At 50.9% G+C, this 27517-nt stretch overlaps 7 protein-coding genes across 7 annotated transcripts; 1 reads left to right on the top strand and 6 right to left on the bottom strand.

The window, feature by feature from the left end:
* Positions 1–1873: 1873 nt before the first annotated feature.
* F5J12DRAFT_484407 (uncharacterized protein) lies at positions 1874–3572 on the bottom strand. The gene is made up of 2 exons (XM_051739649.1): positions 3443–3572; positions 1874–3393 (listed from the first exon to the last, which is right to left on the bottom strand). The coding sequence occupies exons 1-2, from the start codon at positions 3446–3448 to the stop codon at positions 1912–1914; spliced, it is 1488 nt and encodes a 495-aa protein (XP_051602536.1). The 5' UTR covers positions 3449–3572; the 3' UTR covers positions 1874–1911.
* Positions 3573–3712: 140 nt separating this feature from the next.
* On the bottom strand, positions 3713–6882 carry F5J12DRAFT_812641 (SPOC like C-terminal domain-containing protein). Its single transcript, XM_051744897.1, has 20 exons — positions 6733–6882; positions 6459–6656; positions 6271–6388; positions 6101–6209; positions 5942–6044; positions 5872–5890; positions 5806–5840; positions 5557–5741; positions 5399–5501; positions 5226–5339; positions 5123–5177; positions 4981–5069; positions 4802–4930; positions 4636–4744; positions 4489–4581; positions 4327–4433; positions 4180–4275; positions 4066–4125; positions 3991–4011; positions 3713–3931 (listed from the first exon to the last, which is right to left on the bottom strand). The coding sequence occupies exons 1-20, from the start codon at positions 6793–6795 to the stop codon at positions 3842–3844; spliced, it is 1896 nt and encodes a 631-aa protein (XP_051602535.1). The 5' UTR covers positions 6796–6882; the 3' UTR covers positions 3713–3841.
* A 2886-nt stretch (positions 6883–9768) lies between these two features.
* Positions 9769–10633, bottom strand: F5J12DRAFT_904124 (uncharacterized protein; the record flags this gene model as incomplete). Its single annotated transcript, XM_051748487.1, has 2 exons — positions 9769–10256; positions 10363–10633. 2 exons carry the CDS (start codon positions 10631–10633, stop codon positions 9769–9771), a joined length of 759 nt encoding a protein of 252 aa, XP_051602534.1.
* Positions 10634–11316: 683 nt separating this feature from the next.
* Positions 11317–17845, top strand: F5J12DRAFT_925847 (uncharacterized protein). The gene is given in 12 exon segments (XM_051749372.1): positions 11317–11434; positions 11491–11943; positions 12003–14564; positions 14619–15068; positions 15088–15745; positions 15806–16167; positions 16249–16476; positions 16534–16612; positions 16672–16905; positions 16968–17166; positions 17225–17432; positions 17493–17845. 12 exon segments carry the CDS (start codon positions 11378–11380, stop codon positions 17508–17510), a joined length of 5508 nt encoding a protein of 1835 aa, XP_051602533.1. The 5' UTR covers positions 11317–11377; the 3' UTR covers positions 17511–17845.
* A 36-nt stretch (positions 17846–17881) lies between these two features.
* On the bottom strand, positions 17882–20145 carry F5J12DRAFT_889990 (P-loop containing nucleoside triphosphate hydrolase protein; the record flags this gene model as incomplete). The annotated part of the gene is made up of 9 exons (XM_051747374.1): positions 17882–17982; positions 18038–18117; positions 18194–18467; positions 18531–18590; positions 18641–18881; positions 18941–19397; positions 19451–19547; positions 19598–19716; positions 19772–20145. 9 exons carry the CDS (start codon positions 20143–20145, stop codon positions 17882–17884), a joined length of 1803 nt encoding a protein of 600 aa, XP_051602532.1.
* A 2076-nt stretch (positions 20146–22221) lies between these two features.
* Positions 22222–24804, bottom strand: F5J12DRAFT_919768 (SDA1-domain-containing protein; the record flags this gene model as incomplete). Its single annotated transcript, XM_051749253.1, has 9 exons — positions 22222–22671; positions 22744–22995; positions 23049–23141; positions 23194–23739; positions 23792–23890; positions 23944–24076; positions 24126–24428; positions 24476–24630; positions 24682–24804. The coding sequence occupies 9 exons, from the start codon at positions 24802–24804 to the stop codon at positions 22222–22224; spliced, it is 2154 nt and encodes a 717-aa protein (XP_051602531.1).
* Positions 24805–26904: 2100 nt separating this feature from the next.
* On the bottom strand, positions 26905–27510 carry F5J12DRAFT_889988 (uncharacterized protein; the record flags this gene model as incomplete). The annotated part of the gene is made up of 3 exons (XM_051747373.1): positions 26905–27117; positions 27171–27251; positions 27304–27510. 3 exons carry the CDS (start codon positions 27508–27510, stop codon positions 26905–26907), a joined length of 501 nt encoding a protein of 166 aa, XP_051602530.1.
* Positions 27511–27517: the final 7 nt, after the last annotated feature.

The raw sequence follows: 27517 nt of genomic DNA, 5'->3' as shown, positions 1-27517 counted from the left end.
GAATATATCCAGATGGATAGGCAAAAAGCCAATGGACTTACCAAGTCTCTCACATGGCAGAAGTTCGAAACTAATCGCTCGTCACTCAGTCTTGTTACCTTACCGTTCTAGAGCGAGGGGGAGTGTTGGAAATACCGGTTAACGGTGTTTCTCATTACCAGTTCTAGACTTGCTTATAAGATGAGTTTTACTCATATGATGTCATGCTTTCTAAGTGACTCCACTATGATGTCAATTTACTCCACTTATTCTACAATGTTCCATGACATTCATTACTATACATAGTAGGTAGTAGTTTTACTTACCATATGTGTCACCTGGTCTGTGCACATACCTGCATGTATATAAACCAAGGGGTTTCTGCCGTATCCCCTTAGTTCAGTTCACAATCAACTGTTCTTTTACTGTCTACAAGCCTCAATAGCTCTACTCAAAACCGTTTACTCTCAATGCTCCATTCAAACTTAAAGGCAAGTGCTCATCTTTAGCTCTCGCCCTTTTCCCCTTCATCCTCATTCCTCTGCCAATAAAAATGTCTGAAAATTCAGAGATATTGAGCCATTGGTGTGATGCACACTGTCTGAGAGAAAAATCACAATATCTCTTTGGAACCTCCATCAATTTGAATGTATGTGTTATCTACTGAAAGCTATGAATTAGGTGGTTTGAACAAGACCAAAATAAGCAAGAACAGTGCAGCCATGCCTGCAGGACATGGGTAATGATAGTAGATTCCTTCCCAAAAAGTCACATTAGTCACAAAAAGTCAAAAATAGTAAAGTGTTACTTTCCTGATGTGTCACCATGCCCCCAGAGGCTACCCAGATCATCCAAGACCAATTGGAGTAGAGTACACCTAGCTTGCTTGTCCTGAAGATCCAGGAACTATACCCACATGTTACACCAGCACAAGTACACTCTGCTTGGACAAAGATCAGCAAAATTCTCTGGACAAGGGATACCAATCAGCTTACATCAGCAAGAACATTATTGGATGAGTATGGCCATGAAGTAGACATTTTTGACATGGAGATCCCAGACAGGGTGGAGTTTACTAAATATGCTAGGGAATGAAGAAAATATCTGGCATGCTGGAAGGAAAGGCTGTTGAAATTGCCCTGGATGCAACATGTGAGCAACATCACACTTAATGCCTCCTCAGTTAACACAACCCACTAGATAATACAAATGCAAAGCACCTAGGGCTATATAGTGTGCTTGCAGAATATGATAATGCTGGCCTCCCATGTCATACTGTCTTCTTTCAACTGCAAGATTGGGAAGTGTACAAAAGCATTATGACACTGGGCTACTTGCCCTCATGACCATTATCATGTTCACCCACAGTTTATCCATGTCAACAAGGATATGGCAGAAATTAGTATGTCCAAGTCAGTGTGGCCATCAGCTAAAATCCAGCTCTACTGATGGAATCTGTGGAGAGTTGTACAAGAATGGTTAGCAAGAGCAAAACTGTCAACAGCACCCTACCACCCCCTCTGGGCAAATCACAATTTTTCCTTCATCAGTGTTGACTTCTGGCCCCTTGGTACACCTGATGTTGCTGAGTTTGAGGGTGGAGTCCTTCTGGAACATGATGAGATCCCCCATGATAACATCATGCCTTGACTGTCCATTCACATTCCAAATCTATCTTTCAGCATTGCTACCAAACCAGACATCAGCCCAGACAAAGCTTTTTCGTAGCCTTGAGTGATGTCAGATCAACGGAACAAGAGGAATTCATGCAGAGACATGTGCTTTGCGAGATACCCGACCAGCCATACACTGACTAACATTAGCATGCTTCCCAAAAGCTCCACATGTCGTTCCCCAGCATATGAAACCACGGAGAAAGGTTATAAATATATTACTTGGAAATAAACATGAAGTGCATCAACCAGAATCTCCTCAATAGCGGCCACAGTTGGTGAGGGTCAGTTGCAGTCCTTCATCTACATAACTGCTCAATCGTGCCTCCAGCATGCTGATCATTTCTTCCCGCCTATCACCTTCACCTTCGTCATCTGCAAATTCTCCAGGCCGCTCCAGCTGCAGTGTGAAGTGTCTCAGCCGAGGCTCAGACTGACATCGCGAGGCCACGAGAGCCACAACTGCATCGATGTGCACAACATCAGAACAACAGAGATGCAGTGCTTCGAGGGATGGACATATAGGCTGGTGGTGTACCTTGTCACCCAGATCTCCCCCGGAAGACTGGGCATCCACAATGGTGAGCGTCATCACAAGATTGTGATTCAGTCCCCGTGAGGTGGGAGTGTACCGCAGGGATTTCAGATTTGGGAGTTGTGAGAGACAAGCAGACAGCTTAACGCCTGGGATGTCTATGAAGGAGAAAGTCACACTCTCAACCGTCTCTGCCGCTCGGCTGAGCATCTGGAGGTAGCGAGTTCCAAAGGAGCCCCTTTTGAGGCTGGTGTTGCTGATATCAAAGGATTGCAACTTGGGAAGGTGAAGGGCGCCGAAGAACCGCTTAACATAAGGTTCCCATACATAGATTGTTACTTCGAGTGTATTCAAATGGGGGAGTGTGACACTAGTAACAGAGAAATCATCATCCAAGGGCCATCCTAAGGCGAGGGAACACGTCCTCAGATTCGGGCACTGAGCAAGAACGGGCAGGTAATCGCTATGGACGTGCTCGAAGTCTTCGAAAAAATCACATAGGAGATTAAGCTTGGTCAACTGCGCCCATGGTACTTGGAAGTTGCGCATATCCAGATCGTACCATGTTAGGCACAGACTCCGTAGACCTGGTGCAGATCGCAAGACAAGCGGCGACATAACATTGTGCTCATTTGCACTGAAGTTGGAGGAACCACAAAGGCTGAGATATTCAAGGGACTCTAAGGAACCTTGAGTGAATGATAGCAAGTGGCAGATAAATTGGGCAGGAAAGTGCAGTGACAGCTTTTTGATGCGGGAGCTTGCCTTGAGGATCTCCCGATCGAAAAGTTCAAGGGCCGATAAGGGGACTGGCATATCCCGGATCGCAGAGCAAAGATATAAGTATACTGGAAGAGACTGTGAGCGCGAGAGCCATAGCCGTACAGACATGATCATGGACTGTATCGTTCTATCCCAGTTCAATGGACGGACCGGGTAGCCAATGATAACCTGGAATCTCGTCCAAAGGCAAGGCAATGCAAAGGAAAGCTTCCGCCACGAGCGACAGACCTGGGATAGAGACAACGGGGCTTGCCGATTCTTGCCAACGAGAGGATAATAACCCAATTCGTGAACGCAGTGTTCAAAAACATTTGCCATGACATCAGCTGACATGCAGCAAATGGGAGACAACGAGGACATGTCCTGAGTTCCACCACCAGTAGCTGGGGAGGCACCTGTTGAAGGGTGGAGCAAGTCCGGAACCTACAAGCACTCAGAGAAAGCTTTACATCATAATTGTACTGCTCCCCACCTGCATGGTTCGTGCACTTGAATATCCCCAATTCCTAACCCAAGTTGCGTAGAAACTGCGTGTCTAATGCCTGCGAGAAGGCAAGTTTGCGAAAGCGTATAAGTTATCGTTCGAAGAATCTGATGGCGAGTAGGATGCTCGTAGAGGGGGGAAGCGGACTCCGACAGCCCTTTATAGGGGCTTGACAAACAACAGTATATAGGCCTTCTGTTTAGGGGCTCTACTGAGAACTTTCAGAACTGCCAGGTCAAACAGACGCAACGATTATCGCGCTTGCACGATAATTAAATATTCCTCTGAGTACGACAGGATAACTACAGTCATCAGTCATCGAATTTACAAACGGTGAAGAAACTCTGTCCATATAACGGTGAGCGTGGAAATGGAAAACCTGTGAAGTTATGAACGCTTCGCGAGGTACTCTTCGACACGCGCCACCAATTCCGCCTTCCTCCCTGATGAAGACTGACCTTTTTTCCTAAGGAAGTCCTGAGAATTTGATGGTAAGAAATCAATAGAACTAAAGACCCAAGGTAGTGATCACAAACCTTGAGTTGGTCCGCTCGGAGCTACATCGGCTGGCATCAAGGCACGTGGTAACAATATCACTAGCTTCAACTTACCCTGTCTAACTGGCCCAACTCGTGTTTGCTCCGGAGCTCAGCTTCGTCAACAGTGATATCCTATGAGTTCCCTCAGTAACGTCTATAAGAGAGCAAGCAGGAGTTCACTCTTACCGCCTTCCGTTTGACTCCAGGTGTTGCAAAAACATTGTTGAAATTTTCATCCTTTACCAGCGCCTTTTTCCACTCCTTCATCAACGATCCCGCTCGCTGAGCCACGGGTCAGTGCTTGGAGCGCATTTCACTTACAAGAACACGCACTCTATGAATAATGTCATACTTTGGTCGAGTCAAATCTTCAAATGCCTCATTATCGAACTCCTCTCGGAAGGCGACTGCCTGAAGTTGGGCATTGTGATATGCCAGTGCTTCAAAGCCGGATTGTTAATTACGATGCAGGTACCACAGCAACGACAAACTTACAAGGGTTCGGATAAGAATCGGGAGGATATGTTCCGTTCTTGAGGGACAATTTATCTATCCAAGGTTTTGCCGCCTCTTTGGCCATTTCCGAGACTGCCATGGAAAAGATGAAATTCTGGAAGCTATCAAAGTAGTAGATGATCACACCTCTCAGTTGTTCCTCGATGGGGGCTGCTCGAATATCATCCACGAATGGCAAGACGATGAGATGGAAACCACCAGGTTCACACCATCCACCTTCTTCTACCTTCTCCGCCTGGTGTCACGCATTTCGGATTAGGTCGCAACAAAAGCTACGCTGTGAGGCTATTACCTGTGGTAGCAAAGCACAAAAGACCGGGCTTGAGTTACGCCGAACCAGGGCACGGACCAGCCCTATTTTCCTTTTATCAAGCATCTTCTGAAGGAGAGCACTGAACGTCCGCTTGCTCCCAGAGTATTTCTGTGGGAGAAATAAAGGCTCAGAAATCAGGTTCATGGTATAAGCCTCACCAGCTCATCTGGATAAATGAAGACTGAATGCTTGACGTTATCTTCGAAAGCTAGTTCTCGCTTATCCTTGAACCCTAGGAGCTTGATCCCTGCAGAGAACACGTGCTACAGCACAAGCAAGAATTTGAGAAGCTGCACCTACCAGGCTCAAGTCCGAGTGTGCGGAATGATTGAACCTCTTCTGCAGTGTAGAACGGCTGATGAGGGTAAGTAAAGGTAAACCAACAAAAAGAGAGAAGGATCACCCTTTGACCACGTTTGACTACTCGTGACGGTCCAAGTCCCATTTCGTCATCTTCTTCTGGACCAAGTTGCATGCCAAACAGAATTTTGTTCCGACTAACTTCCGTTTCTTTCTCCTGTCGAGTTGCGATAATCAGATGTCAAGCACACATTAGAATATGGGGTTCAACCGTACCTCATCGACGTAGGCTGTCCGACTACTCGCTACTTCCATCTTGTCACCTAAATCAAGGAAGTACAAGTACGATCCCTTTCTCTGTTCTGTCACCAATCCATACCTGGCAAGCCAAGTCAGTGACAGTTGAATCAATGTTTAACGCGTGCAATACGAACCCCTTCACACCAATGGTGAAGCCCTTCCCAAGCTCGAAAGGAACGCTGAAAATGGCACGTTTAGGTTGCTCATGGAAACGCATCTGATCCAGAAGGTCGTCTATCCTAGTGATTGATATTGAATCAGGCAGTATGCCAGAAACCTCAAGTTCTTCGTCCCCAAGCACATTGGACGGCAGGACCGACTGGGACGTGCATATACCCCTCGGTTGGTCAAATAATCAGGAGTGGATGAACGTCATGACATACCGAGTAGAACTTGGTAACGTCAAAAGGTTTCTCACCTAGTCGATATGAAAAACGGTTCTATCTGACATCCTGACTGCATGAGATCCTGTCGGCATTGTTAGTCATGTGTCCCGTTCTCAAGCGTTCCATTACTCACGATGAGCGTTGTCCTCGCCGACGTCAACATTTTGGTACTGGCAGGACTTGGGTTGTCATCGTCAGTAATGAGGAAAACGCGTTTAGACGCTGTCTTTGGTGCGCTAGTTGAGCGGAATAAGTACAGTGCTTCGCGGAGACAACAAGTGTTATAATTTACTTGTCGCGCAACACCCAGTTACAACTCGTGAACACGTCTCCCATCGGCATTTTGGTTCCTGGGAGAGGAGGGAACGTCTTCCGCAAGTGCTCAGGGTCTTCCCGAGCGTCTGTGCATGAAGGATTTAGCGGAAATATGACGTGGAAGTCACTGAAAGCGACTATACTTACCATCAATCACACGTATTAGCTCTTGTATCGACTCCACACTGATGGGTGCCAAGTTCTGGTACAAAAATGTACCCTTCTTAATCTCAGAAGTGTGATCATTCGACTCATTCCGGCGCGACTAGGCGGAAGGGAACAGGGTAGGTCATCAACTCAGGCTGAGTCCTGTCTGTCGCAAAGACGTTTCTTACTGTGTTATATAGCAGTACTCCAACCCAATCGTTCGGACCCGAAACGGTCTTCTTCTTCTGCACTTGCATCGCAGCGTCGAGTGCCGTCAGGAGGTGAGACGTTTTCACGTCTTCGTAGACAGCATCGTCTCGGAGTTCTTGCATAGATTGTGAGCAGTCTATGCAGAACAAGATGACGTCGCGTCGCCCTTCAAAAAACTACAAAACATTACAGCGCGTGGAAAGTCAGTCAGTTACTAACACCGTCCAGGAAGTTCTGTGGCATTATGCATACGGAGGTATCCTGCAATTCTTCCTCTCCTTCCTCCTCTGTGACGTTCCAATCGTCGAATGGCATGGTTCCAAAGTTGAGTGGATGGGTTGGTTGAAATGTGTTGGACGTCGAGTCAATACTGCGAGTCAGGAGGTGTGGAGTCCGAAGACGCGGACGCGAGTCGTCACGAGGTCACACAGTAACCCCTATATAATCCGCATCCCGTGACTCGCTCAGAGGCTGCAGTACTGCACACACACACACACATATGCGCAGTGGCCAGCGCGCAATTTCTGACATCCATTTCCAGAGTTTTCCTACTACAGAAACATGTCCGTTTGATAAATACGTGTTGTCGATGCGACCCGTGCAGTCATTTTGGCCAGAAATCTACTGATACTGACTGACATCACACACTTCTGCAGCCAATTGTCGTGTAACTTGTGTCCCCCGTGGCACAGCCCTAGATAGAATACGACAAGCCGTCGTCATCGGCCAAGGATTTGCATTTGCACCTCCACGTACTGGGGCCGGTCATAAATATTCGATTGACATACCGAGCGCGAACTACGCATGCGCTGCAACCCTTGCAGGGGAAATAAGGAGGGACTAAACTTCTTACCTCCGTTTTTAGTGTGCGCCCGTAGTACATACCATTTTTCTCAAACATAAAGGTGCCGCTGAGGAGGGAATAGGCCCGAGACCCAAGAAGATATCTTGTCGGCCCTAGTTTATTTTATTTTATTTTATTTTGTTTCGATGCCAGTCGACCGTGCTGGCGGAGTTATGTAAGGTGGCATTCAACGACAATGATTATCTCGAGGCTGGACACGTCGAATAACAGCGAACGGTCGTCAGCCTGACGCCAACCATGCCATAGAAGGTCGGTGGCTGAGGAAGAATGCGTTTGAACACCAGGTTACTTACACAAAGAACAGGCATGCACGGACGCCGGTCACCGTTACGACTCCAATTCAAACTGTAGGGCTGCCACGCGGTGCGGGAGAAAGGACGGGAACCTTCGTGTGTTCGCAATCTAGGAGGGTCTATGATCTGGCCAACGGCAGCACTTGTTGGGGGAAACGGCGTGAGGCACCCCCCGGTGACCTCCCCCTGAGAACGAGACGAGAATATGAAGGTGCGATAACCAATCCCCGGATAAGCGATGCTGAAATGTTATATACTTACATAAAGAACAGGCAAGAACGAACGCAAGTCAATTCAAACCAACTCACTGAGCGAGGGACGCCGCGCGGCACAAGAGAAGGGAATTTCCGTTCGCTGTCTATGATCCCGAGGCCATGGCCTGGCCGAGGATAGCACGCAACGAGACCCTCCGGTGACCTTCCCCAAGATCGAGACGAAAATATGCAGGTGCGATAACCAATCTCCGGATAGGCGATGCTGAAATGTTACTTACACGAAGAGCAGGCGAGCACGGACGCAAGTCAATTAAAACCGACTCACTGAGGGACGCCACGCGGCGCAAGAAAAAGGATCGTTTGCACTCTACGATCCAGAGACTATGACTTGGTCAAGGACAGCGTACAGGAGGTCTCTGTGAGCACAGAATATACAGATGGCGATAATCAATCCATGAATACGCCGATAGGCCAAAAGCGTTATCGATCCCTGCCGTCAGCCACGTACAGCAACCAGCTTCGCAATACAATTATGTTACGGGCATGGTGAAGACCCTTGATTTTGTGATCGCAACAGCCCTTTGCTACTGCTGGCTGGCTGGACGCTCTCAACTGGTCTCGTACCTTGTTCTCGATCACCAGCCAGCTACGCATCAAAAGACTGATTGGCGCACTAACCCAACAACGTGGAATGCATCCCCCCTTCAGTTGCCGATGTTGTTGTCGACGCATATCGCTTCCATCACATGAGGATGGACCCTCAATGCCTCAACCGACGAGTACGGAATCACTCTGCGTTTTGATCACCAATCCGATAACGGGCAACGAGGATAAGGATCACGCTCACCGATAATCGATCTACTCGCCGACCAATTCACTATGCCATCAACCCTCAGATCATGGAAACCCTGGTAGTGGGTCCAGAAGCCCAGCCCGTCGAGTCGAGCTTTCTCAAGGAGCAAGTCTACTACCCAAAAGCGAGAGCGACGATCCAGCCAATCCGAAGAAGACCGTAGGAGGCATTGATGCGCATGGTGTCCGGCCGATTGGTGGGCCATCCGTCCGTAGTTTCGATGCCTACCCCTGCAAGAATACCAACATCGAGACTAGGAGCCACTATCCTGGCTCCTCGTGTGTAATACGACCATATACTGCCACAGCTGCCGTGTTACGAGTCACAATGAACGGCCGAAAGAATAGAAAAAAAGCGGGCGAGTGGTTCATGCTGCTCCTTGGGGTTCCGTCCAAGCCTGGACTTGCGCAGAGCGCCGAAACGACAGGTCATTAACGCCACTCAATTGCCTCCCACCGCCGATGCCCTCTTGTTCACATAACGAACCGCGGTCTCTCCGCGCCCACCGGGTCGCCCGCTCTGCGAATGTGCGCGTCTACGTGGTTGCCAAGGCAGCTTTCCAGGGCGACTTGAACGCCGCTGAGTATTGAATTGCGGGTCAAGGTCAGCGATTGGTGTCAGCGAATAGCGAGATTCGCATCTGGAGATCCAACGATATGGAAACTTTGGGTGGGAGAGGGCCACACAACCCTGTCGGGGATCATGGAGTGTCATCATTTCACGTGTCGCCTGTTATGTGGTATGGCCCGGCAACCGTTTGAGAGCTGGTGAGCATGCTTTTCCCATGCGGACTTCATTTCCGAAGGCGGTGGGTGGAGCGGAACGTAGAGGTGGCTGTCATGCAGTGACTTAATCGTGTGTTAGGGCATACTAATAGGGCCTAGTTGATGCGATGTTTCGTCGACATGGGAGGTATCCACTACGAACGATACTACTACACGATGCTTGGCTGCATGAATTGAGAAAAAAGAAACAAGTTTACATGAGAGAAAAGAGAGAATTAAAAGACATATGCAACTGAAGAACGAGAGAATACATCATGGGCAACACCGGACATGTTCTCTAGTTCTGATCCCCCTGACCGTGCTCACTCCTACCGTTGACGTTCCCGGAGTCAACTGAGCCCGGGGTGGAAGAGGGCTTGCCATAGGGCTGAGGGAATGGAGCATATTGTGGGGCTGGGAGAGGCATCTGCCCATCCGGACGATGGGGATGCATCATGTAAGGGCCATATGCTTGAGGGGCATATGGCAGAAAAGCTGGGTAGAACTGAGCCAGCTGTGCATATCCCTGCTGTTCGACATCTTGCCCAGGGTGGCCGTTGTGTGGCGGAGGAATGGGGGTGATGTAGAACTGGGGGTAGTAGGCAGCAGGTGCCTCGCCCGGTTTCGGAGTAGGTGGGGCCGGGAATTGCCCGTAGAAACTCGTAGCGTATCCCATAGGGCCAGCCATGTAGGGTGGCATGGGTGGGGACGCCGAGGAGGCAGGCACGCCAGGTGGGATGGACATGCCAGGTTCTTCGGGCGCGTCGACTTGGTCGACGTTGCTGCCTGCGCGATCTCAATGAGAGTCAGAAAGGAGGGAGGGAGAGAGAGAGAGAGAAGGCCGGAGGTGAGAAGACGAGAGGAGAGGGAGACAAGGAAGGGGAAGACACACCTTTTCCATCGCGCTTCTTGTAGGGGCCCCGTTTCACGCCCTTTTTCCTCTCCTTGCGTTGGGAATCGATGCATTCCTCGGCGATTCCATACTTGACGCAGCGGAGGCAGGGACGGGCGTCGTCGCACTTCTTGCAGGCCTTCTGGCAGTTTGTACAAGCGTTCTTCACTTGCCTGCGTTTCGGGCGGGACGGCTGAGGTGGGGCGAGGCCGGGGGTGAAAGGATATACGTGCATTTGGCTCGAGTATCCACCGACGGGGTGGACGGACATCTGAGGTTGAATGTCTGGTGAGTGGGGGTCATCGCCGCCGTCAGGCGTTTGATTTCCGTCGGCGGACTGAGACATGTCGAGCTGCGAGGAGCGAGCTCAGAGATGGGGATGCTGAAAGTGAGATCGAGGAGAACGAGAGAAGGCAATGTTATAAGGTAGTAACTGTACTTGTACTTGTGCTTGGAGGAAGAAGGGCGAGGTGGTTCACGTGTTGGGAGCCGAAGGCAAGCTGGTCGAAGGATATTAGTAGTTGGAGTTGAGGGGTCGTCATCCGCGCCGATGCAAGCATATGGGTGGAAGATCACGTCAAAACGACAACGAACAGACAACGAAATGAAAGTTGCTACACACAGACCCGTCGAAAATCTACTTTCCTTTCTGTTCTGAGATCTATTCGCTGAGCTGCCAGCGGAGACTGTCGGCGTCGACGGTTGAGACGGGGCCACCAGAGACTCGAGCAGTTTATCGCACGCGATCTATCAGAGTGATTTAGGGCGACTGGTCCGACGTGTCTACGCTTGTATATTCCGACTCTTTTCTTCCCAACGACGTCCACAGCTCCAGATCTCCTATGAGGGGGAGGGTTCGACGCTTAGGAGGAACGATCGTGTGAATGGCCAAACACACACAAACAACTCTCCCCCCGCCAGACCTGCACCCGCCGGCGACGACGACGAGAGCCAAGGCACAGTGGAACCCTTTTTTCTGTCTTTCTCTGGTAGTACTTATTAGCTCGGCAGTCGAATGCAGGCTGGACACAGCGAGGTCTGCCCTCTGACGGGAGACGAGGACGGTGGCCAGGTATTGAATCAGTCTCATCGTAATAGTGTCTGTCGTCTCAGTCGTCTTCCAACTAGCCACGTGTGTACGTCTCCGAGGCACCCCCCGCTGTCGACGAACCCACAGGCCTCTCGCGCCCCGTCTCGGCCACCTCCTCGCTTGATCCGTACTACTTCGGTGCTCAGACGCCCTCCGACTCCCCCCCGCCCCCCTCTCCCCCAACTCCACCCCCCAGCTCTGCCCAGCGTCAGCCCAGGAGTTCACACACTAAACCACCCGCTGACCCCCGCAAGAGACCCGGCCAACATCGACCGCATGGGCCTCGTTGGCGTAGGCGAACTGACAACTCCATCGCTGGGACAAAATACATCGTCCATTCGAGACAATCCAACCAATCACAGGACGAGGATTGTCTTCTCGAGGAAGAGGACGCCGCCGCAGTCATGGTAGCCGAAAACCTCGAAAACGACGCTCCTGACAGCCCGTGGACAATTGAGGCAGTCGATGGCGAGTCCGACGACAAAGACGAGGTGAAGCGAGTTTACCCGCGTCGCAACTTTTTTTCCCCCACTCATTTCTTATGCTGCAGCATCATCTCAAACAACCAGCTACACGTACCATCCGCACCCGTCGCTCTATTGCAGACGAGAGCGGCGGAGAAGAAATCCTGTACCCCCGCAAACCACACGGGTCCATCTTTTTACATCCGTCGGACGCAGTCAAGCCTTCCTCGCCTTCTCCCGAGGAACCTCCATCGCCGCTCGTGCCCCCCCTCCCGAGCGAGCATGCCCTGGTCAGCGATGCGTCCACCTCATCATCCCCTCCAAGTGCATTCACTCCACTCCGCAAGGCACGAAAGCGCACCTCGGACGAGTTCGAGATAGATCAGTCGGGGTCTCTGACCTCAAAGGGCGCTGTCCCTGTCAAGCCAGCCACCAAGGACGACAAATCCTCGTCCGTTCGCAGACACCGTCCTTCTGGTTCGACGTCCATGTCTAGCGCTATTCGTGACAAAACACGTCGCAGAGAAAGTTTGGCACCGAACACCTCGTCCAAGTCCCCTGCGTCCATTGAAGCGACTCCGACATCTGCTGCTAACCGTGCGGAAAGGGACCATCACACTCGCCAACCCTCAGCGAGTTCCTCGTCCGGTCCCGACCCAGCGCTCGCGTCACATTCTAGCCGCGTACATGCACCTCCTCTCCCTCCCTCTCCATCGACGACCTCTATGCATCACCTTTTGAGGCACGCTGGCGGTGCCCCTACGACTACGACTACGACTCCCCCTACCCGTCCATCGTCATCACACAAGGATCTCGCTCACCCATCGCATCCTCACTCATCAAGCGTCGTTCATTCCCTCCTTCGCGGAACGCAGGAGGGTTGGTCAAGCATGGACGACGATGCCCACGCGGAGGCTTTGCGAAAGCTCGACGGCTTATCTACCAAGACCGCCCGAGCCCGTGCAAGCATCGGCAGTCTCAACCGCATGAGCCGCCCCGGCACGCCTGGAAGCGCTGCAGGTCGCGTCCATTGGGAGAGTGGTGTTAATGAGAGCGGTGGAAAAGTCAGTCGCAGGGGAAGCTCAAAGGAAAAAGAGAGAAAGGAGCATGGCACCTCTGGTTCAGTAGATGCTGGAAACGACGCTGGCGATGCGCGCACCCCTGCAGTCACGAGTGGCGACGAGCATCAAGCGTCGTCGGGTCCCGACAAGACCCCTAAAAAGTCTATCAGTGCTCGTCTTAGTTTCACGCCTAAACGCGGGTCTGCATCCTCCACGACATACACAGGTACCCCCACGAGTTCGCGTGACTCAGCATCGTTATCAACTGCAACAAGTGCGACATCCGTCTCTGCTCCCTCAGGTAGACACTCCACCGGTGTAGGCAAGGGTCGACGGAACAGCGCGGGGAGCGATATCTCGAGTGTCTACTCGGGCGGCGACGGTACTGTGAAGGATCGCACGGGCTCGCTGGCAAGTGGAGCTGAGGCGTTGGAGGAGGACCGTGTGCCCCCTGTTCCACCTCTACCCAAGGATTTATCGAATTACCGGTCGCCTCCTCAGTCTTCGCACGGCGTCATATTTCCTCACGCTGCTGGCGATGAGGGCAGTATCGAACGTACAGCATCTTTGGAGGTTCCACCATCGTCCAAGTCCCACGATGTTCATTCCCACGAATCAACAAGTCATGGGTTTCACTCTGCACCTGAGACTGCACCTTCCGCTCACAAGACACCCTCAAAGAAGTGGAGTTTCTCTAACGCGCTAAATATCAAGTTGACGAGTTCGCCCTCGGTTGCGTCCATGAGAGGGGGAGACAAGGATTCGTCATCACATAATAGCAAGACATCGAGCTTCCCGCTGAGCCCGCGCTCCATGCAAAGTTTCAGTCAGCAGTTGCGAAAACACGCATCCCGGGAGCACGCCTTGTCCCCTCCTGCGTCGAACAAGACTGTTTGGTCACCGATCCAACCGGAAGCCATGGGCTCTGCCGCCTCCCTTGCGTCGCTCTCTTCTGTCGGATCCACTCGAACGCCTAGGTCGCCTGCCCTGCAGTCTAGAAAGACACCCGACTGCGAGAGAGGAGGGGTTGCAAGTCGTCCAGGGACTGGCTCCAGTATTAGCAATACCACCACGTCCAACGCCAATATGAACGCGTCGCTCAGCCCGGTCCCTTCTATCAGACGTCACCAGTCGAAACGCCTCACACCCTCCTCCATCCCATTCTTCCGCCGCTCATCTTCGCACAGCGTGCAAATATCGATGTCGAACGCTGCCCCGGCTTCAGTATCACCAACGATACCGACGGCTCCGGTCATCCCGTCCGGACAAAGCCGTACCAAAGAAGCAAATAGCTCGCCTACCAAAGAATCATCCTCCAGGCCCCCTCCGACCACGTCAAGCACATCGCAGAAGAAGTCATCAGTTCTGAGTTTAGGGTTACCTTCGTTGCTCAAGGGTTCAAGTTCGAGAAGGAGTTTGCACGGCGATAGGAGTGACACTGGGACGGGCAAAGAGGCGAGAGATAGTGGTGGTAGTCACAAGACGAGGGAAGGAGAGAAGGCAAAGGCGAAGCAAGATCTCAAGGATCGGAGCGAGAGTAGGATATCGGTGCTGATGGGCAGGAAGAGGGGCAAGGCAAGTAACAGCGTATTTGATTGATCCTCCTTTGCGTTTCTATGTGTAACAAACTATCATTTGCAGACGCTTTCTTCCACGGACCCGAAGAAGGCTCCCGCTGTGGCCCTGCCACCGATGCAGATGTCCGCGCTTCCCGCTACTACCGCGCAGCGTGTCGCCAGTCTAAAGAACAACTCAGTATCTACACCTGCCGCTGCCATCACGAGGACTCCGTCGTCCTCTCGTGTCACGTCTCAAACCGTGAGTTCGATGCAGAAACAGTCAGACGCATCGCTGCGAACCAGGAATCAGCTGCCCACGATTGCCGGCTCGCCTTCAGTTGGTACGACTGGCTATAGCGCGTCGAAAGAGCCGAAAGATCATCCACCCTCTGCGCTCCTCAATACTGTCGGGGGATTGCCCAAAGAAACCCCAACCAAGATACCTCGTATCTCGAGTCGTACATCCGCAGCTGGTTCACCAGGACTGGGTTCCGGGCAAAACACACTAGTCAACAGACGCATCAGCCTGAACGTGACTGCCCCCTCTGCAGACCCGTCACCGATACCTGCAGACGCAGCGACGAACGAATTTGGCGTCTTGGAAAACGGAGATGCTCAAAGTGGCACCAAGGTTGCGGCAACGGATAAGCCAGCCACTCTCCAGGCGCCAGTCTGCACGCGCTTCGCCTTCGTTAAATTCTAGAGCGACTCGCCAAAACTCTGGTCCACCGACAGCTGGAGGTATACCTCGCAAATCTAACCGAGATTCCGTCTCTTTCACCTCGTTGCGCAAGGCTTCGACTGGATCTGTTGCTTCTACGACATCGGCGGCGCCTCCACCCAACGAACCATCGCACGTTCACCATAGGTTCTCAGCACTCTCTCCTTCCAAGAGCCTGAAACTCTTGAGCCCTAAGATTTCTTTACCGGGTGGCCGCTCCTCTCATAATAATACTTCGTCAGCATCGTCTAGCGGAGTCCATCGTATTCACGCTGGCACTCCATCGTCAAGCCGTCAGTCATTATCGACGCCGTCCCCAGTTCCTGAGACGGTCGATGAGGAGGAGTTCCTAGGTGATGAAGAGATGATGCAATACATCAGACGTCAGCAGGCAAAGAAGATGGCGAATGGGGCGACTCAAGAAGAGTTGGATGAGATGCTAAAATTCCCAGAGCCGATTCCTCCCAGCCCCGGAATGACGCCACAAGGTGAGTCACACTGTATGGTCTTTACCCGGTCCTCGTCCCCCTTAACTTGACTTGTTGCAGAACTGCTGCAGAGCCCACAGGCTCGGCATCTGTGTCCCTACGAACGTGAAGAGATGCTCAACCATTCTTTAATTTATTTCATTGGTGCTGGAAGTCAGAAGAAGCAAGCTGATCCGGACATCCCGACAAACAATTTCGGATACGACGATGATCGTGGCGACTATCTAGTAGTGCACGGTGACCACCTGGCGTATCGATATGAAGTCGTGGATACCCTAGGTAAAGGATCTTTCGGTCAGGTGTTGAACTGTCGAGATCACCAAACTGGTGAATCTGTCGCGATCAAGATAATTCGGAATAAGAAACGCTTCCATCACCAGGCCTTGGTCGAAATCAAGATTTTGGACAATCTGCGCAAATGGGTACGTGTGTTTCAACCACCGTTTTTCTACTTTCCCTTTTTTCTTTCCTCGCTGAGACGGTTTTTTTTTTTTTTGGAATAGGACCAAGAGGAGAAACACCACGTCATCAAGATGACAGAGCATTTCTACTTCCGCAACCACTTGTGCATTGCCATGGAGTTGCTGAGCATTAACTTGTACGAGTTGATCAAGGCGAACGGATTTGTCGGCTTCACGACCACCCTGATACGCCGTTTCACGAGCCAGATGATCCTGTCATTGTGCTTGATGCGGCACCATAGAATCGTTCACTGCGACCTTAAGCCAGAGGTAACGTATCCAGACTTTAGTGCCTTTTTCCATTAATTCAGACCACCCCCCTCAAAGAATGTTCTGCTCAAACACCCGACGAAGAGCGCGATCAAGGTGATCGACTTTGGCAGCAGTTGCCTCGAGCATGAGAAGAGTGAGCTTGGGTTCATCGACTCAGGAAGTTCACTGTTATCTCACGATTTCTTTGCCTAGTTTATACCTACATCCAAAGTCGGTTCTACCGTTCACCGGAGGTCATCCTCGGCATGAACTACCATATGGCCATCGACATGTGGAGTCTAGGGTGCATCCTCGCTGAACTCTACACGGGATTCCCAATCTTCCCTGGCGAGAACGAGCAGGAACAATTATCTTGTATTATGGAGGTTCTTGGTCCTCCAGATAAAGAGTTCATTAACCGCAGCTCCCGGAAGCGGCTCTTTTTCGGTAAGTTTGAAGGACGGAATTTACGTTGTCATCGCAGTTCAAACCGTTGTTTGTGTGTGTAGATAACAGTGGGGCACCACGACCCGTGGTCAACTCCAAGGGTCGGAGAAGGAGACCTGGCACGAAAAGCCTTGCTCAAGTTCTTCGATGCCAAGATGATGATTTTGTCGACTTCGTGGCACGGTGTCTTGTTTGGGACCCAGAACGGCGCATGAAGCCACAAGCAGCACTTCAGCATAGTTTCTTGAAAACTGGACGACGGTCCAAGGTCACCAGTCCCTCGCCCTCGACCACCAGGGCGCTACTGTCATCGTCCTAGCCTCTCTGGACCACGGACGTCCAAGGTCACGGAGACTCCGAAGAAATCGCAGATCAGCGCACCAACACCTTTGACTGCTCGCTCCAGTCGCACTGTCATCACAAACGGTGTCAATGCCACCCCCGTCCATGCAACCTCTATGGGTCCGTCGTCACGGACCTACCGTTCCTCACAACATTCTTCTAGCCGGACGCTAGGTGGGTTCGCCGTGAGTTGTCCATCATCGTCGGATCGGTCGTTCGAACAGGAGCTTATGACTTGGATGCAGGTGACAGCTACTAAATGAGTTTTGGAATGGATGGATGGATATTTTTTTTCCCTTTGCTCCTCTTTTTCTTTTTACGTTAATAAAAACCTCTGGGGAATCTTATGCGCGCGTTGCTAGACATTTCTTCACGACATAAGCTGGCCTTAACCGACCCTCCTCTTATCATACCCCTCCAGGTCTGCTGTATTTTACCCCCTCGTCAGTGTTCGTCGCATGCAGTCACCATCTGAAATTTGCACATCCCATCACAATTACTCACATCACTTCAATATAATGTGTTCTTCTGTTGGAATTTCTCGTTTTCACGATGCAAGTTGGAACATGGCATGCTCTGCCGAATTCGTGTACATACATATACGTACATTCGAATGGTGCACATTGTACTAATATCAGTAACCCCCACCTCCGTCGTGCACAGCTCTTTGAGACGCCATCTGGCGACGTTGCACGTCCTCCAGCTTTGGACAATTCGAGACACCGTGACCAAGGCCTTTTGCAAATTGAGTCATGATCGAAAACGGGATAGTCATGCCACCGAAGCTCACCTCCGCATACCGGGCAGCCTCTAAACGAACCATTCTGAGAGATACGTGGATCTTCGATGGTTTGCAGGAACGGCGGAACTCTGTGTGCCAACGCACGCGCGCGAAAAGGTCAGGTTAACCTAAAAACAAAAAATGTACCAAGAGCGAAAAACTTACTTCTGACCAGCTTCTATCAACAAGTACTTCAGATCCAGGAGCGTCTGCTCGGGAGTGTTCATGTTCACAAACGTCGTAGCGATACCGGTCTTCCCGCTTCGACCCGTTCGACCTATCTGGTGGACATAGTCTTCGATCTCCTTCGGCATAGAGAATATGATCACATGTTGAATGTCGTTGAAGTCCAGACCCTTGGAAGCGACACCTGACGCAACCATAACATCTTTGGCGCCAGACTTGAATGCCTTGATGGCGTACTGGCGCTCCTCTTGGGCTGATAGCGAGGAGGATAGCGTTGATGGTCACCATCGGTGCTCATGTTCGACGACGGACTTACTTTTAGACCCGTGTATCGCAACCGCCTCTACGCCTTTCAGCAGGAGATATTCTTGGATGTCTAAATGGATATAAGCATGAGAGCTTAATAGGCGTCATAGAACTACGCACCATCGACCTCGTTCTTGTTGTCGCTGAAGATGATTACCGGAGGGGCAGTTTTTTGAAGACATTCGAGCAGATAGACCATCTTGGCTTCCTGTTTGACATATTCGACCACTTGCAGCACATCCAAGTTGGCAGCTCCAGCGCGTCCCACGTTGACTAGGACAGGCCTAACAAGCGACTGCTGCGCAAAATCCTGGATTTTCCGTGGCATCGTCGCCGAGAACAGTAAGGTCTGCCGTTGACGCTGTGGAAAAAAAGGGTTCTGGTGATGCACTTACTCGACAAGGAGTCGAACGTTCTCACCTTGAAGAAGCTCATGATATTCCGCACGTCGTCTTCGAATCCCAGATCAATCATACGGTCAGCCTCGTCCATGCACAGGAATTTGCAGTTATTGAATGTAAACCGTTTCTTTTCCAACATGTCAATCAACCGACCTGGCGTAGCAACGACGATATGTAGACCCTTATTGAGGACATGACTTTGATCGCCCATGGATATACCGCCGATACAAAGCAACGTATTCAGTCGGGGATACTTGCCATCCTTTGAAAGCGCGGCTGTCCAGGCAAGCACGTTTTCATACGTCTGCGTTGCGAGTTCCCGAGAGGGACATAGAACAACACCTACAGGACCCTCGCCGCGGATGAATGGAAGCCTGACTTCCTCTTCCAAGGTCATCATAATAAGTGGCAAACAAAATGCAAGCGTTTTCCCAGAACCCGTGAATGCGATTCCTATCATGTCACGTCCTGAAAACCTTGAGCGGGTGTCAGTATGGAGTCACGATGGAAAAGGACTGGCAGGGCTAACGCTGTGGGTATGCCCTGCAGCTGGATTGGAGTAGGAGTAATTATCTTTTTGGACCTTAGAAAATGTAGCGTTTGCTGCGGTATTTTCATATCCTGGACTGGCGTGAGCATGCAAAGGTTTCTCCCAAAAATAAAGACTAGAGCATACTTCGAAGTGCTCGATTGGGGGGGGAATGTCTTCTCCAGTCTACAATGATATGATACTTCTCCCGAAGTCGTCTGTGCTGCTCCTCTGTCCGGTCACGTATATACTTTGGAGGTTGCCAACTGTGCTTGTTGGCCGAAATTAGCCTGTAGAAACACTGTGTAACTGAGAACTTACGAAGTCTTCAGTGACTCGGAATAAGAGATACCCTTTGCGAGTTCGAGATCTGATGCTAATTTCCGTCTGCTGGCGATAGCAGCAAGAATCTCTGCATCAACCTCCTCCGCTTTCTCAATCTCTGTCTTCTTGGCATCCTCGGCAGCCTTGCGAGAGTGCACTTCTTGTGCCTCCAGGAGAAGTGTCCTCTCTTTCCGAGCTCTTTCCCTCCGACTCTCTTCCTCCTGCTCAGCATCTTCCTTTGCCAATAGCTCCTCCAACTGCCTCTTCGCCTTCTCCCGTGCAGAACTACTGGTCAACGAGGAAAGCTTCGCAAGCTTTGCTGCGCGCCTTTGGGCAACGGGGACGTAAGGTTCATACGAGTCGTCCTTCATCATCGAGTTTGTACGTTGGGGATGGCGAGCGTTGAATGCGACGTCGCTTTGGAGAGGCTTCGTCTGTCTCCATATCAAGGCGTAGTGATGAATGACCGGAGCGATGATGGAAACTGGCAGTCTGACGCCACGCTGGACCGCAGGCGGACCTCACGAACCAAACTTGTTGGTTCTCTAAATTCGAAAGCTCGCTGCCGTGCAATTGGGACCTGCTCAAGTTACTAGGACTCCCGACATAATACGAAATGGGACAGTCACAACTCTGCTCTGGAGTCTGCGAACTAGCCAGGCTAAGAGAAGTTCACAGTAATAAACCCGGTACTATGTGCATTCTTCGCTCGTTCGATGTGCGACCTCAACTTCCGCCGTTTGTCTCGTAGAGGTGCCTTTTTCTTTCACCGTACTTCTTTACTCCTCAGAATCATCATGACTGGTTTGTTGCGGGGTCCTTCCAACTGCTTGGAGTAGCTTTCTTCTTCTTGGCCTCTATGTAACAGACCGTACTTCTTTCGTCCCTCAGAATCCTTGAGTCAGTCTCCATCTTTCCCAAACTTGCCAACGGGCTTGGCGTCTGTCCTAAGCAATTATCACCGAGGCTGCACACCCCACAACCATGTAATAATTCACCATCGTTTGGAATACTCCCAACCTCCAAGGAAAGTCCTATCACATTACGAAGTTCTACGGTTAAGCCGGACTGCTCAAAACCGATTGCTCGCTAGCCATGGCTATCCACAACATGCAATGTATCAGGTACGCTCTGTCCTTTAAACACGTACATCTCTTCGTATCATCAAGTCTCCAATCTTATTTCCTGTGCACATACTTGAATGTCCTGGCTAAGATTTGACGATCGTCGTCTTCGTTGATCTTCAAATTGCTGCTGTCCCGATCAGCGGTCAGGTCAATGTTAAGCGGACCTCCCGGGTAAAATACCTCCCCTTCTTTCCTACTAACGTCAAGTCAAGTACCAAAACCTTGCTGCCATCGCAGATGATATTCGGGGACCCCAAGTCCCCGTTAACCTGATCCTTGGCATGCAAAGATTCAACAAACTCGCACAGCTCCTTTACCCACTTACGGTCTTCTTAAACATGTCGAGATGTGATATCGGGACAGAAGATTCCACAAACTCCATTACGATGCCGAAAAAGTCTCCAGGGAGGCTCCCGGAGATCAAGAGCGCGGGCACATGGCCAAAATCTGCACAAAACATGCGTAACTCGCATGAGTACTTTTGACTATGATTCGCTGGCGGTCGGCAACCCGGTCATTGAAAAAATCGACAATTCTGAATTCGATGCGGTTGTTCAGACCACAATGTAGGGTATTTGCGGTGGTCGATGAGGCATTCCTCCGGATACGCATGCAAGGTCCGCCAGCCTTGATGGTGACACCTTCGCGATTTTGGCATGCTTCACCATCTCCACTATGTTATCTTCAGCCTCTTCACGACTACGCATTTCCCCTTTCAAGTACAACAGTCAGGGAAGAGGGCGTTAGCAGGGCGAGAGGGACGCTTGCCTTTGGGCACAGGGGCAGCCTGTCCTACGGCTAACTTGACCAGGTTCTCGTCAAGAGAAATATGTTGGTCAGCTGCTTCGCTAATGTCTATTCTCTCCTTGGCGATACCCTCGAGGCGAACACTGGGGGGCAAAGACTGGGCGCGTTATCGAGGCTCGTGAAGCTACACGTGAATGCTTGAGCCTCCGCAGATGAGTATCCGAGACTAAGTTAATCCTATAGATGGTGATGGTACTTGGTGCGATTGATGTGGCAAGTAACATCGACAAGCGAGCGGAAAATGAGAAGAAGAGGTCCTCCAAACGGCGGGCGGATTGGACCTGTTTCGTCGTTTGGGACGTATATCATTATGATAATAAAGCCAAATCTTGGAGGGACGTTTGCATCAGGTTGTATGACAGAGTATGTGGTCTCAAGGGAAGTACGGGAATTTGGAATGTACTGGCTATGAACATGTGGGAGAACGGGCCCATGTACTACACAGAATTCCAATAGTCATAGCTCAGTCACTCCTGATGTTGACTGAAAGCAGAAGTTCAGACGTAACTAGGATTAATGATATGCCTTCTTCGCTCGTTCGATGTGTGCCCTCAACTTTTGCTGCTTGTCCCGCAGAGATGCCTTTTTCTTGCCCCGTACAGCCTTACTGCTTAAAATCATCATGACTGGTTTGTTACGGGCTTTCTCCCTGTTCGTGGAACTGCTCGGAGTAGCTTTCTTCTTCTTGCCTTTAAATGAGGCGTATTTCTCTCGTCCTTCACGGCCCTTCTCTATCGATGCTAACCGTTCTGCATAGTCTGCCTTGGCTTTTTTCCGCGGTCCCAGGATATCACTTTCAGTTATAAAGGCATTAGTGGAGGAGTCTGTTTCGGCCGCTTTTTTGTTCGCTTCAAGAGCAACCAGCTTCCGCTTCGCCCGAGAGCCTCCGCCGGCATCAACAGCCTTCGCAGCTGCTTGTATGCGCAAATCATTGAGCAATGCGAAGTCCGCAGGTGTTAGAATCTGAACGACGATGAGTAAAGTTAAGCCACGTCATGATATGTCACTTGCCTTGGAGGTCGCCAGCGTCGATACTCTAGTCTGATTTTGTTGGCATTCTCCTTCCGTTGGCTCAGACTTCTTAGCAGGGGTCTCGTCTTCGCTATCCGACAACTCCAGGTCATCCCTATCGGATTCGACGTTGATCCAGTCCTCAGATTCGGAATCAGATTCTGAGTCTGTCTCTATATCCCAACCCTCCCAAGCAGCTTCATCGTCCTCTCCTTCAGAAGCGTCTGCCTGTCCTGTATCCTCCTCACGTAACTTTTTCAAATGATCTTCCAGAAGCTATCACAAGGCATGAATACCACATATATCACACTTATTATTATGGCACGTACTGCAAGCCCCGCGATGTCCACGGCTGCAACTTCTGAGTGACCATAGGGCAACGGCTGACGACCTTCGCTAAGCCCCATGCTAGCCTCCTTCCCCTAAAGCAATATCAGATAAGAATCCACACGATGAGACACATGAAACACGCACTCTTTCACGGCGCTTAAGCATGCTAGGGTTTACTTCTCGATATAATTGCAAGATTCCTCGCGCAGCTGCTGTCACGGCTTTGTCCCTGCTCTTCCTGTACTCCACGAGATCTCCAAGTAGGTCTTCTTCCATCGCCCAGGGCTGCCGTCGGCACACCTCACGTATGGCGTTGATCCCAGCGGCGATGATCTCGCTGCCGACTCCGGGGTGCACAAATTCCTGCGCAAGCTTACGCACAATCGGTGTCAAAGCATCTGGCGGTGTCAGATCATGCACGGCCTGAGCGAGAGCTACCAGGATAGCTGGTATTCGGAGTTGGTGGTACGTCAGGTATTTCACGATGTAACTGTATAATCCGAGAACACATAGTTTATGTGCTCCTATCACTCTCGATAGCAACTGCATCATCAGGATCTTATGGTCGAGGGAAAAGCGCTTGTCGTAGCGACTGAGATTGTCAAACAGTTTTTCGCCAAATGTTTGCGGGTCGTTCAGAAGCTGTAAAGCAGGAAAATTGGGTGTAACGATATCATCTTTTGACTTTCTCTGCACGAAGGTCAGCACATGATGAACCAGTGGAGCAGGCGAGCGTAAAAACCTTTTTGGCACTCTTCAGCTGTTTCCGAAGCTTTTTGTCGCCACTGCGCGTCTTTTTGTTAATCTCGCGACGATGGTGAAGGGATTTGATGTCGACATCCTGTCGTCAAAAAGAGTACAGACAGGGCGCATTCACATGGAGAAATAACTTACGGCCTCCCCCTCGTCGTCGCTATCCTCCTGGTCGTCATCGCTTCCAAGGAAGAAATGAATAGAGGCTGTCTGTACTTTCATCGCGGGATGGAAACAACCAAGAGCAACAATTGCCACGGACTTGGAGTCTGTCCTAAGCAAACATCTACCTCCACACTCCTCAACCAACATGTCAGACGTACCATATACCTTTCTTCCACAACTCTTTGGTCATGATGACAGCCCACATTGCATCGTCTCCGTTGGTGGTGCGCTCGCCTGACGGGCCTGCTGCTGCACGGAGCTTACCCTTGTCGCCAAGCACTTCTGCATCCATGCCTCGCTCCACCATTCCAAACAGCATGGCTTGTACAGCGCGGTTGAGCTTGTGGTTTTTAGTACGGAGATTGGCTGTTCGGATATCTGATAGGATAGTCTTGCGTATGACTTGGCGCAAACTTGGCGATGTCGTCCGAGGGAGGAGGGGGAAAAGAGACTTGAGGAGTCTAAAGTGTGTCAAGCAATTGCCAGGACCCAGCACCAGACGTCTCACTGAATGGAGGTGATCACATCCTTGTTGCGCAACATAACCAAGTTCTGGACTAGAGCCTTGCGCGTGTCGGGTGTGAGTGACCCATGGCTCTCAAGCAGTAAGGTTGATAGTTGGGACGGAAATTCTACTGTCTCTTGCGGGTAGCATTGTGCGACCTTTAGCAACCTCTTCAGAGGACCCTTCCAGCTGGGACGACGATGACTTACCTGAGATATAAACGCAACAAGTTCACGGAAATGCTGCGCCTGATCGTCTGGATTTATCTGGAATATTTCGCGTATACTGTTGTAGTGATTCCCACTGCTGGAGAAATTCCTCCCTGTAAGCATCGGGATCGCGTTTTATGAGGTTTTGCAGCTGAGGTAGGTTGGCTGTGAGCAGGATTCCGCGACCAGTCATGACTACCTTGCTCAGGCTCTTCAAGCAAGGTTTGCCATGAAAAGTATTCCTCCGGCCGTTGCCGTCACACCTCGCATAATACGAAGATCTACGGTTTGGACACTTAGACTATCCTCGTCTTATCTGGGTCTCGTTTCTACGTGTACACGCGTCCGAGACGTAGTACATTTACTGTCTCGTCTTCGTGCCCTCGTATCAACAAGCGAGGTTTTCAACTTCATTTCATTTGCACATATGTCAATGTCCTGCATAAGACGCGAAGATCGTCACCTTTGGCGATCCTCAGGTCGGTACCGTCTCGTCCAATCGTCAGGTCAAAGTTAAGCGGACCTTTTGGATCCTTTTCTTTCCCACCGAAGTCAAAGTTAACTAGCATTACCATCGCATATGATGCTCGGGTACCACAAGCCCCCGTGAACCAGACCCTTAACATGGAAAGATCCAACAGGTTCCCACAATTCCTTCGCTCACTCACGGTGTTTTTCAACATGTCGAGACTGCGATATCAGGACAGCATCCAGGGAGCGCAGGGCACATGGCCACTATCTGTACAACACATGTGCAGCTCGTACGAGTAACGGCGAGTAAATTCGACCATGATTCGCTGGCGGTCTGTCGTTTCGGCAGCTCTGTCGTCGAAAAAAATCGGCAGTTCGAACTGGTGCAGGTATCAGAATCAGGGCAGCGTAGGCTAGCAATGAGAAGCAAAATGGGGCGGCATCCTTCAATCGCGAGAGGGGGGTTGTCAATCACCTGTGTGGCCTCCTCTCTGATGCGAACGAGGAGAACAGAGGCTGCTGTGAAGGCGGGGTGGAGCGCAACCTGGTCGCCATCCGAAGCCCGAATGCACGACAGTTCGGGTGTGTGGCCAACTATCTGCCTATCTCCACTATGTTATCTTCAGCCTTCTTCACCAGTTCGCTTTGCCACTTCCAAGTCACATCGGCCGGGAAAAGGGCGTTAGCAGGGACAGAGCGAGGCTTACCTTCGGGTACAGGGAAGCCCTTTTAAGGCTAATTTGACCAGGTCGTCATCAAGAGAATTATATTGTCCAGTTCATTCCCATCTCAGCGATACCATCGAGACGAATATTGGGCAAACACTGAGCGCATTGCCGAGGCTCGTGAAGCTACGTGCGAGAGCTTCAGCTTTTGCGGACCGGTATCAGAGACTAAGTCAACCTTCTCAATTTTGATATCACTTGGTGTAATTGACGTGGTGAGTGACATTGACAGGCGACCAGAAAATAAGGATAAGACACAGTTCAAACGATGTGCAGATTGAACCTGATCGTCATCTAGGGTGACAGACGCGCATTTTAACTGTATATCATTATAGTAATAATAAAAGGAGATCTGGTTCTATTTGTTGTGATGAATTGAACGGGGGAGCCACCCCTGTACTTGGACACAGTCAAGTCCTGGCGGTCCGTCCCCGGACCGTTCACTTAAACAAGAACTTGTACACTGACTTACTACGCTACTATACGGTCCATTTTCCAATACTATGCCCTTAACTGCAATATTGTATGCTCACTTTCAATGGTTGGACTATCGCACATTTACAAGCAAGTTCTGCACTCTGTATGGTACCGCGACCCTAATCAGTATGTCAACCGAACTGTCATAGTGGTGGGCGGCGGAGCAAGGCGGCATTTCCTGCTCGGAGTACCGTTTAGAAAGACGAAGTGGTATCCTTGACGAGATTGCTTAGTAATAACCTACAAGTACATCACCAATACTCTGGGAGACAATCAACAACAGTTGAGACAATCCAAATCGGGAGAGATATAAAGTATCATGAGGAAGCCCTCCGGAGGAGCAGGCACTGGGTTTTCGACAGATTGTACCGCAGGTTCACGTTCAGCCTCCGCTGGATCAGTAGATTGAGCATTGATAGATGTTGTTCGACCACCTTGTCTTGGTCCGCCGTCAGCACCTCCGCGACCGCGCCCTCGGCCTCGACCACGACCTCTAGGACCACCTCGACCGCCTCTTATCCCCGGCCTGACGTCTGACAACGGCGTGGTGTCACCGTCCTCTCCATGGTTGACCCTCCCTGACTTCCGTTCGGCAGTAGGGTTTGCCCGAGTCCCATTCGCGACTCTCCATCTTCTCCATCTTTCTCCGAGCATTCTGTTCGCGTGTACGATCAACGTTCTCTTGCATCTTTCGTGCGTGAGCTTGCCTCACGCGTTCTTCCTCCTGAGTCTTTTTGAATGCCTCTTCGTCTGCTTTGACATCCTGGAGATCGTGAGCCTCGAGCGCAAGAAGAATCGAGGAATGAGCTCGCTTACAAGCCTCCTCTGCTTGATTTTTTCGTTCTGCTCCTTCATTCGCTGCATTCGCTCCGCAAGGGCCTCTTCAGACAGCTTCTCCTGCAAGTATATCAGTACCGGGGAGGGCGAAACGAAGAAGCACACCACACACCCGTTCTGCGCCACCCGTCTTGACGCGTTCTGGGTTGACATAAGGCTTCTTCTTCTCCTGCCTTGGCTCTTTTGTCGGCGTGGGCTGTTCCTGAGGTTGCGTCTCTGCTGGTGCTGGCTGAGGGTCCTCTGGCTCCGTCTTGGGGTCCTTGATGGAGAGGGCGTCGAAATTGAGGCCGAGAGAGTTGGAGGGAGCCTTGTCTGCCATGGCAACA

Source organism: Pisolithus orientalis (genome assembly GCF_024613125.1).
Source record: "Pisolithus orientalis strain OTSU chromosome Unknown F5J12scaffold_6, whole genome shotgun sequence".
Classification (NCBI taxonomy): domain Eukaryota; kingdom Fungi; phylum Basidiomycota; class Agaricomycetes; order Boletales; family Pisolithaceae; genus Pisolithus; species Pisolithus orientalis.
The sequence above is the reverse complement of the archived record's forward strand: the minus strand, read 5'-3'. Positions and strand labels throughout refer to the sequence as shown.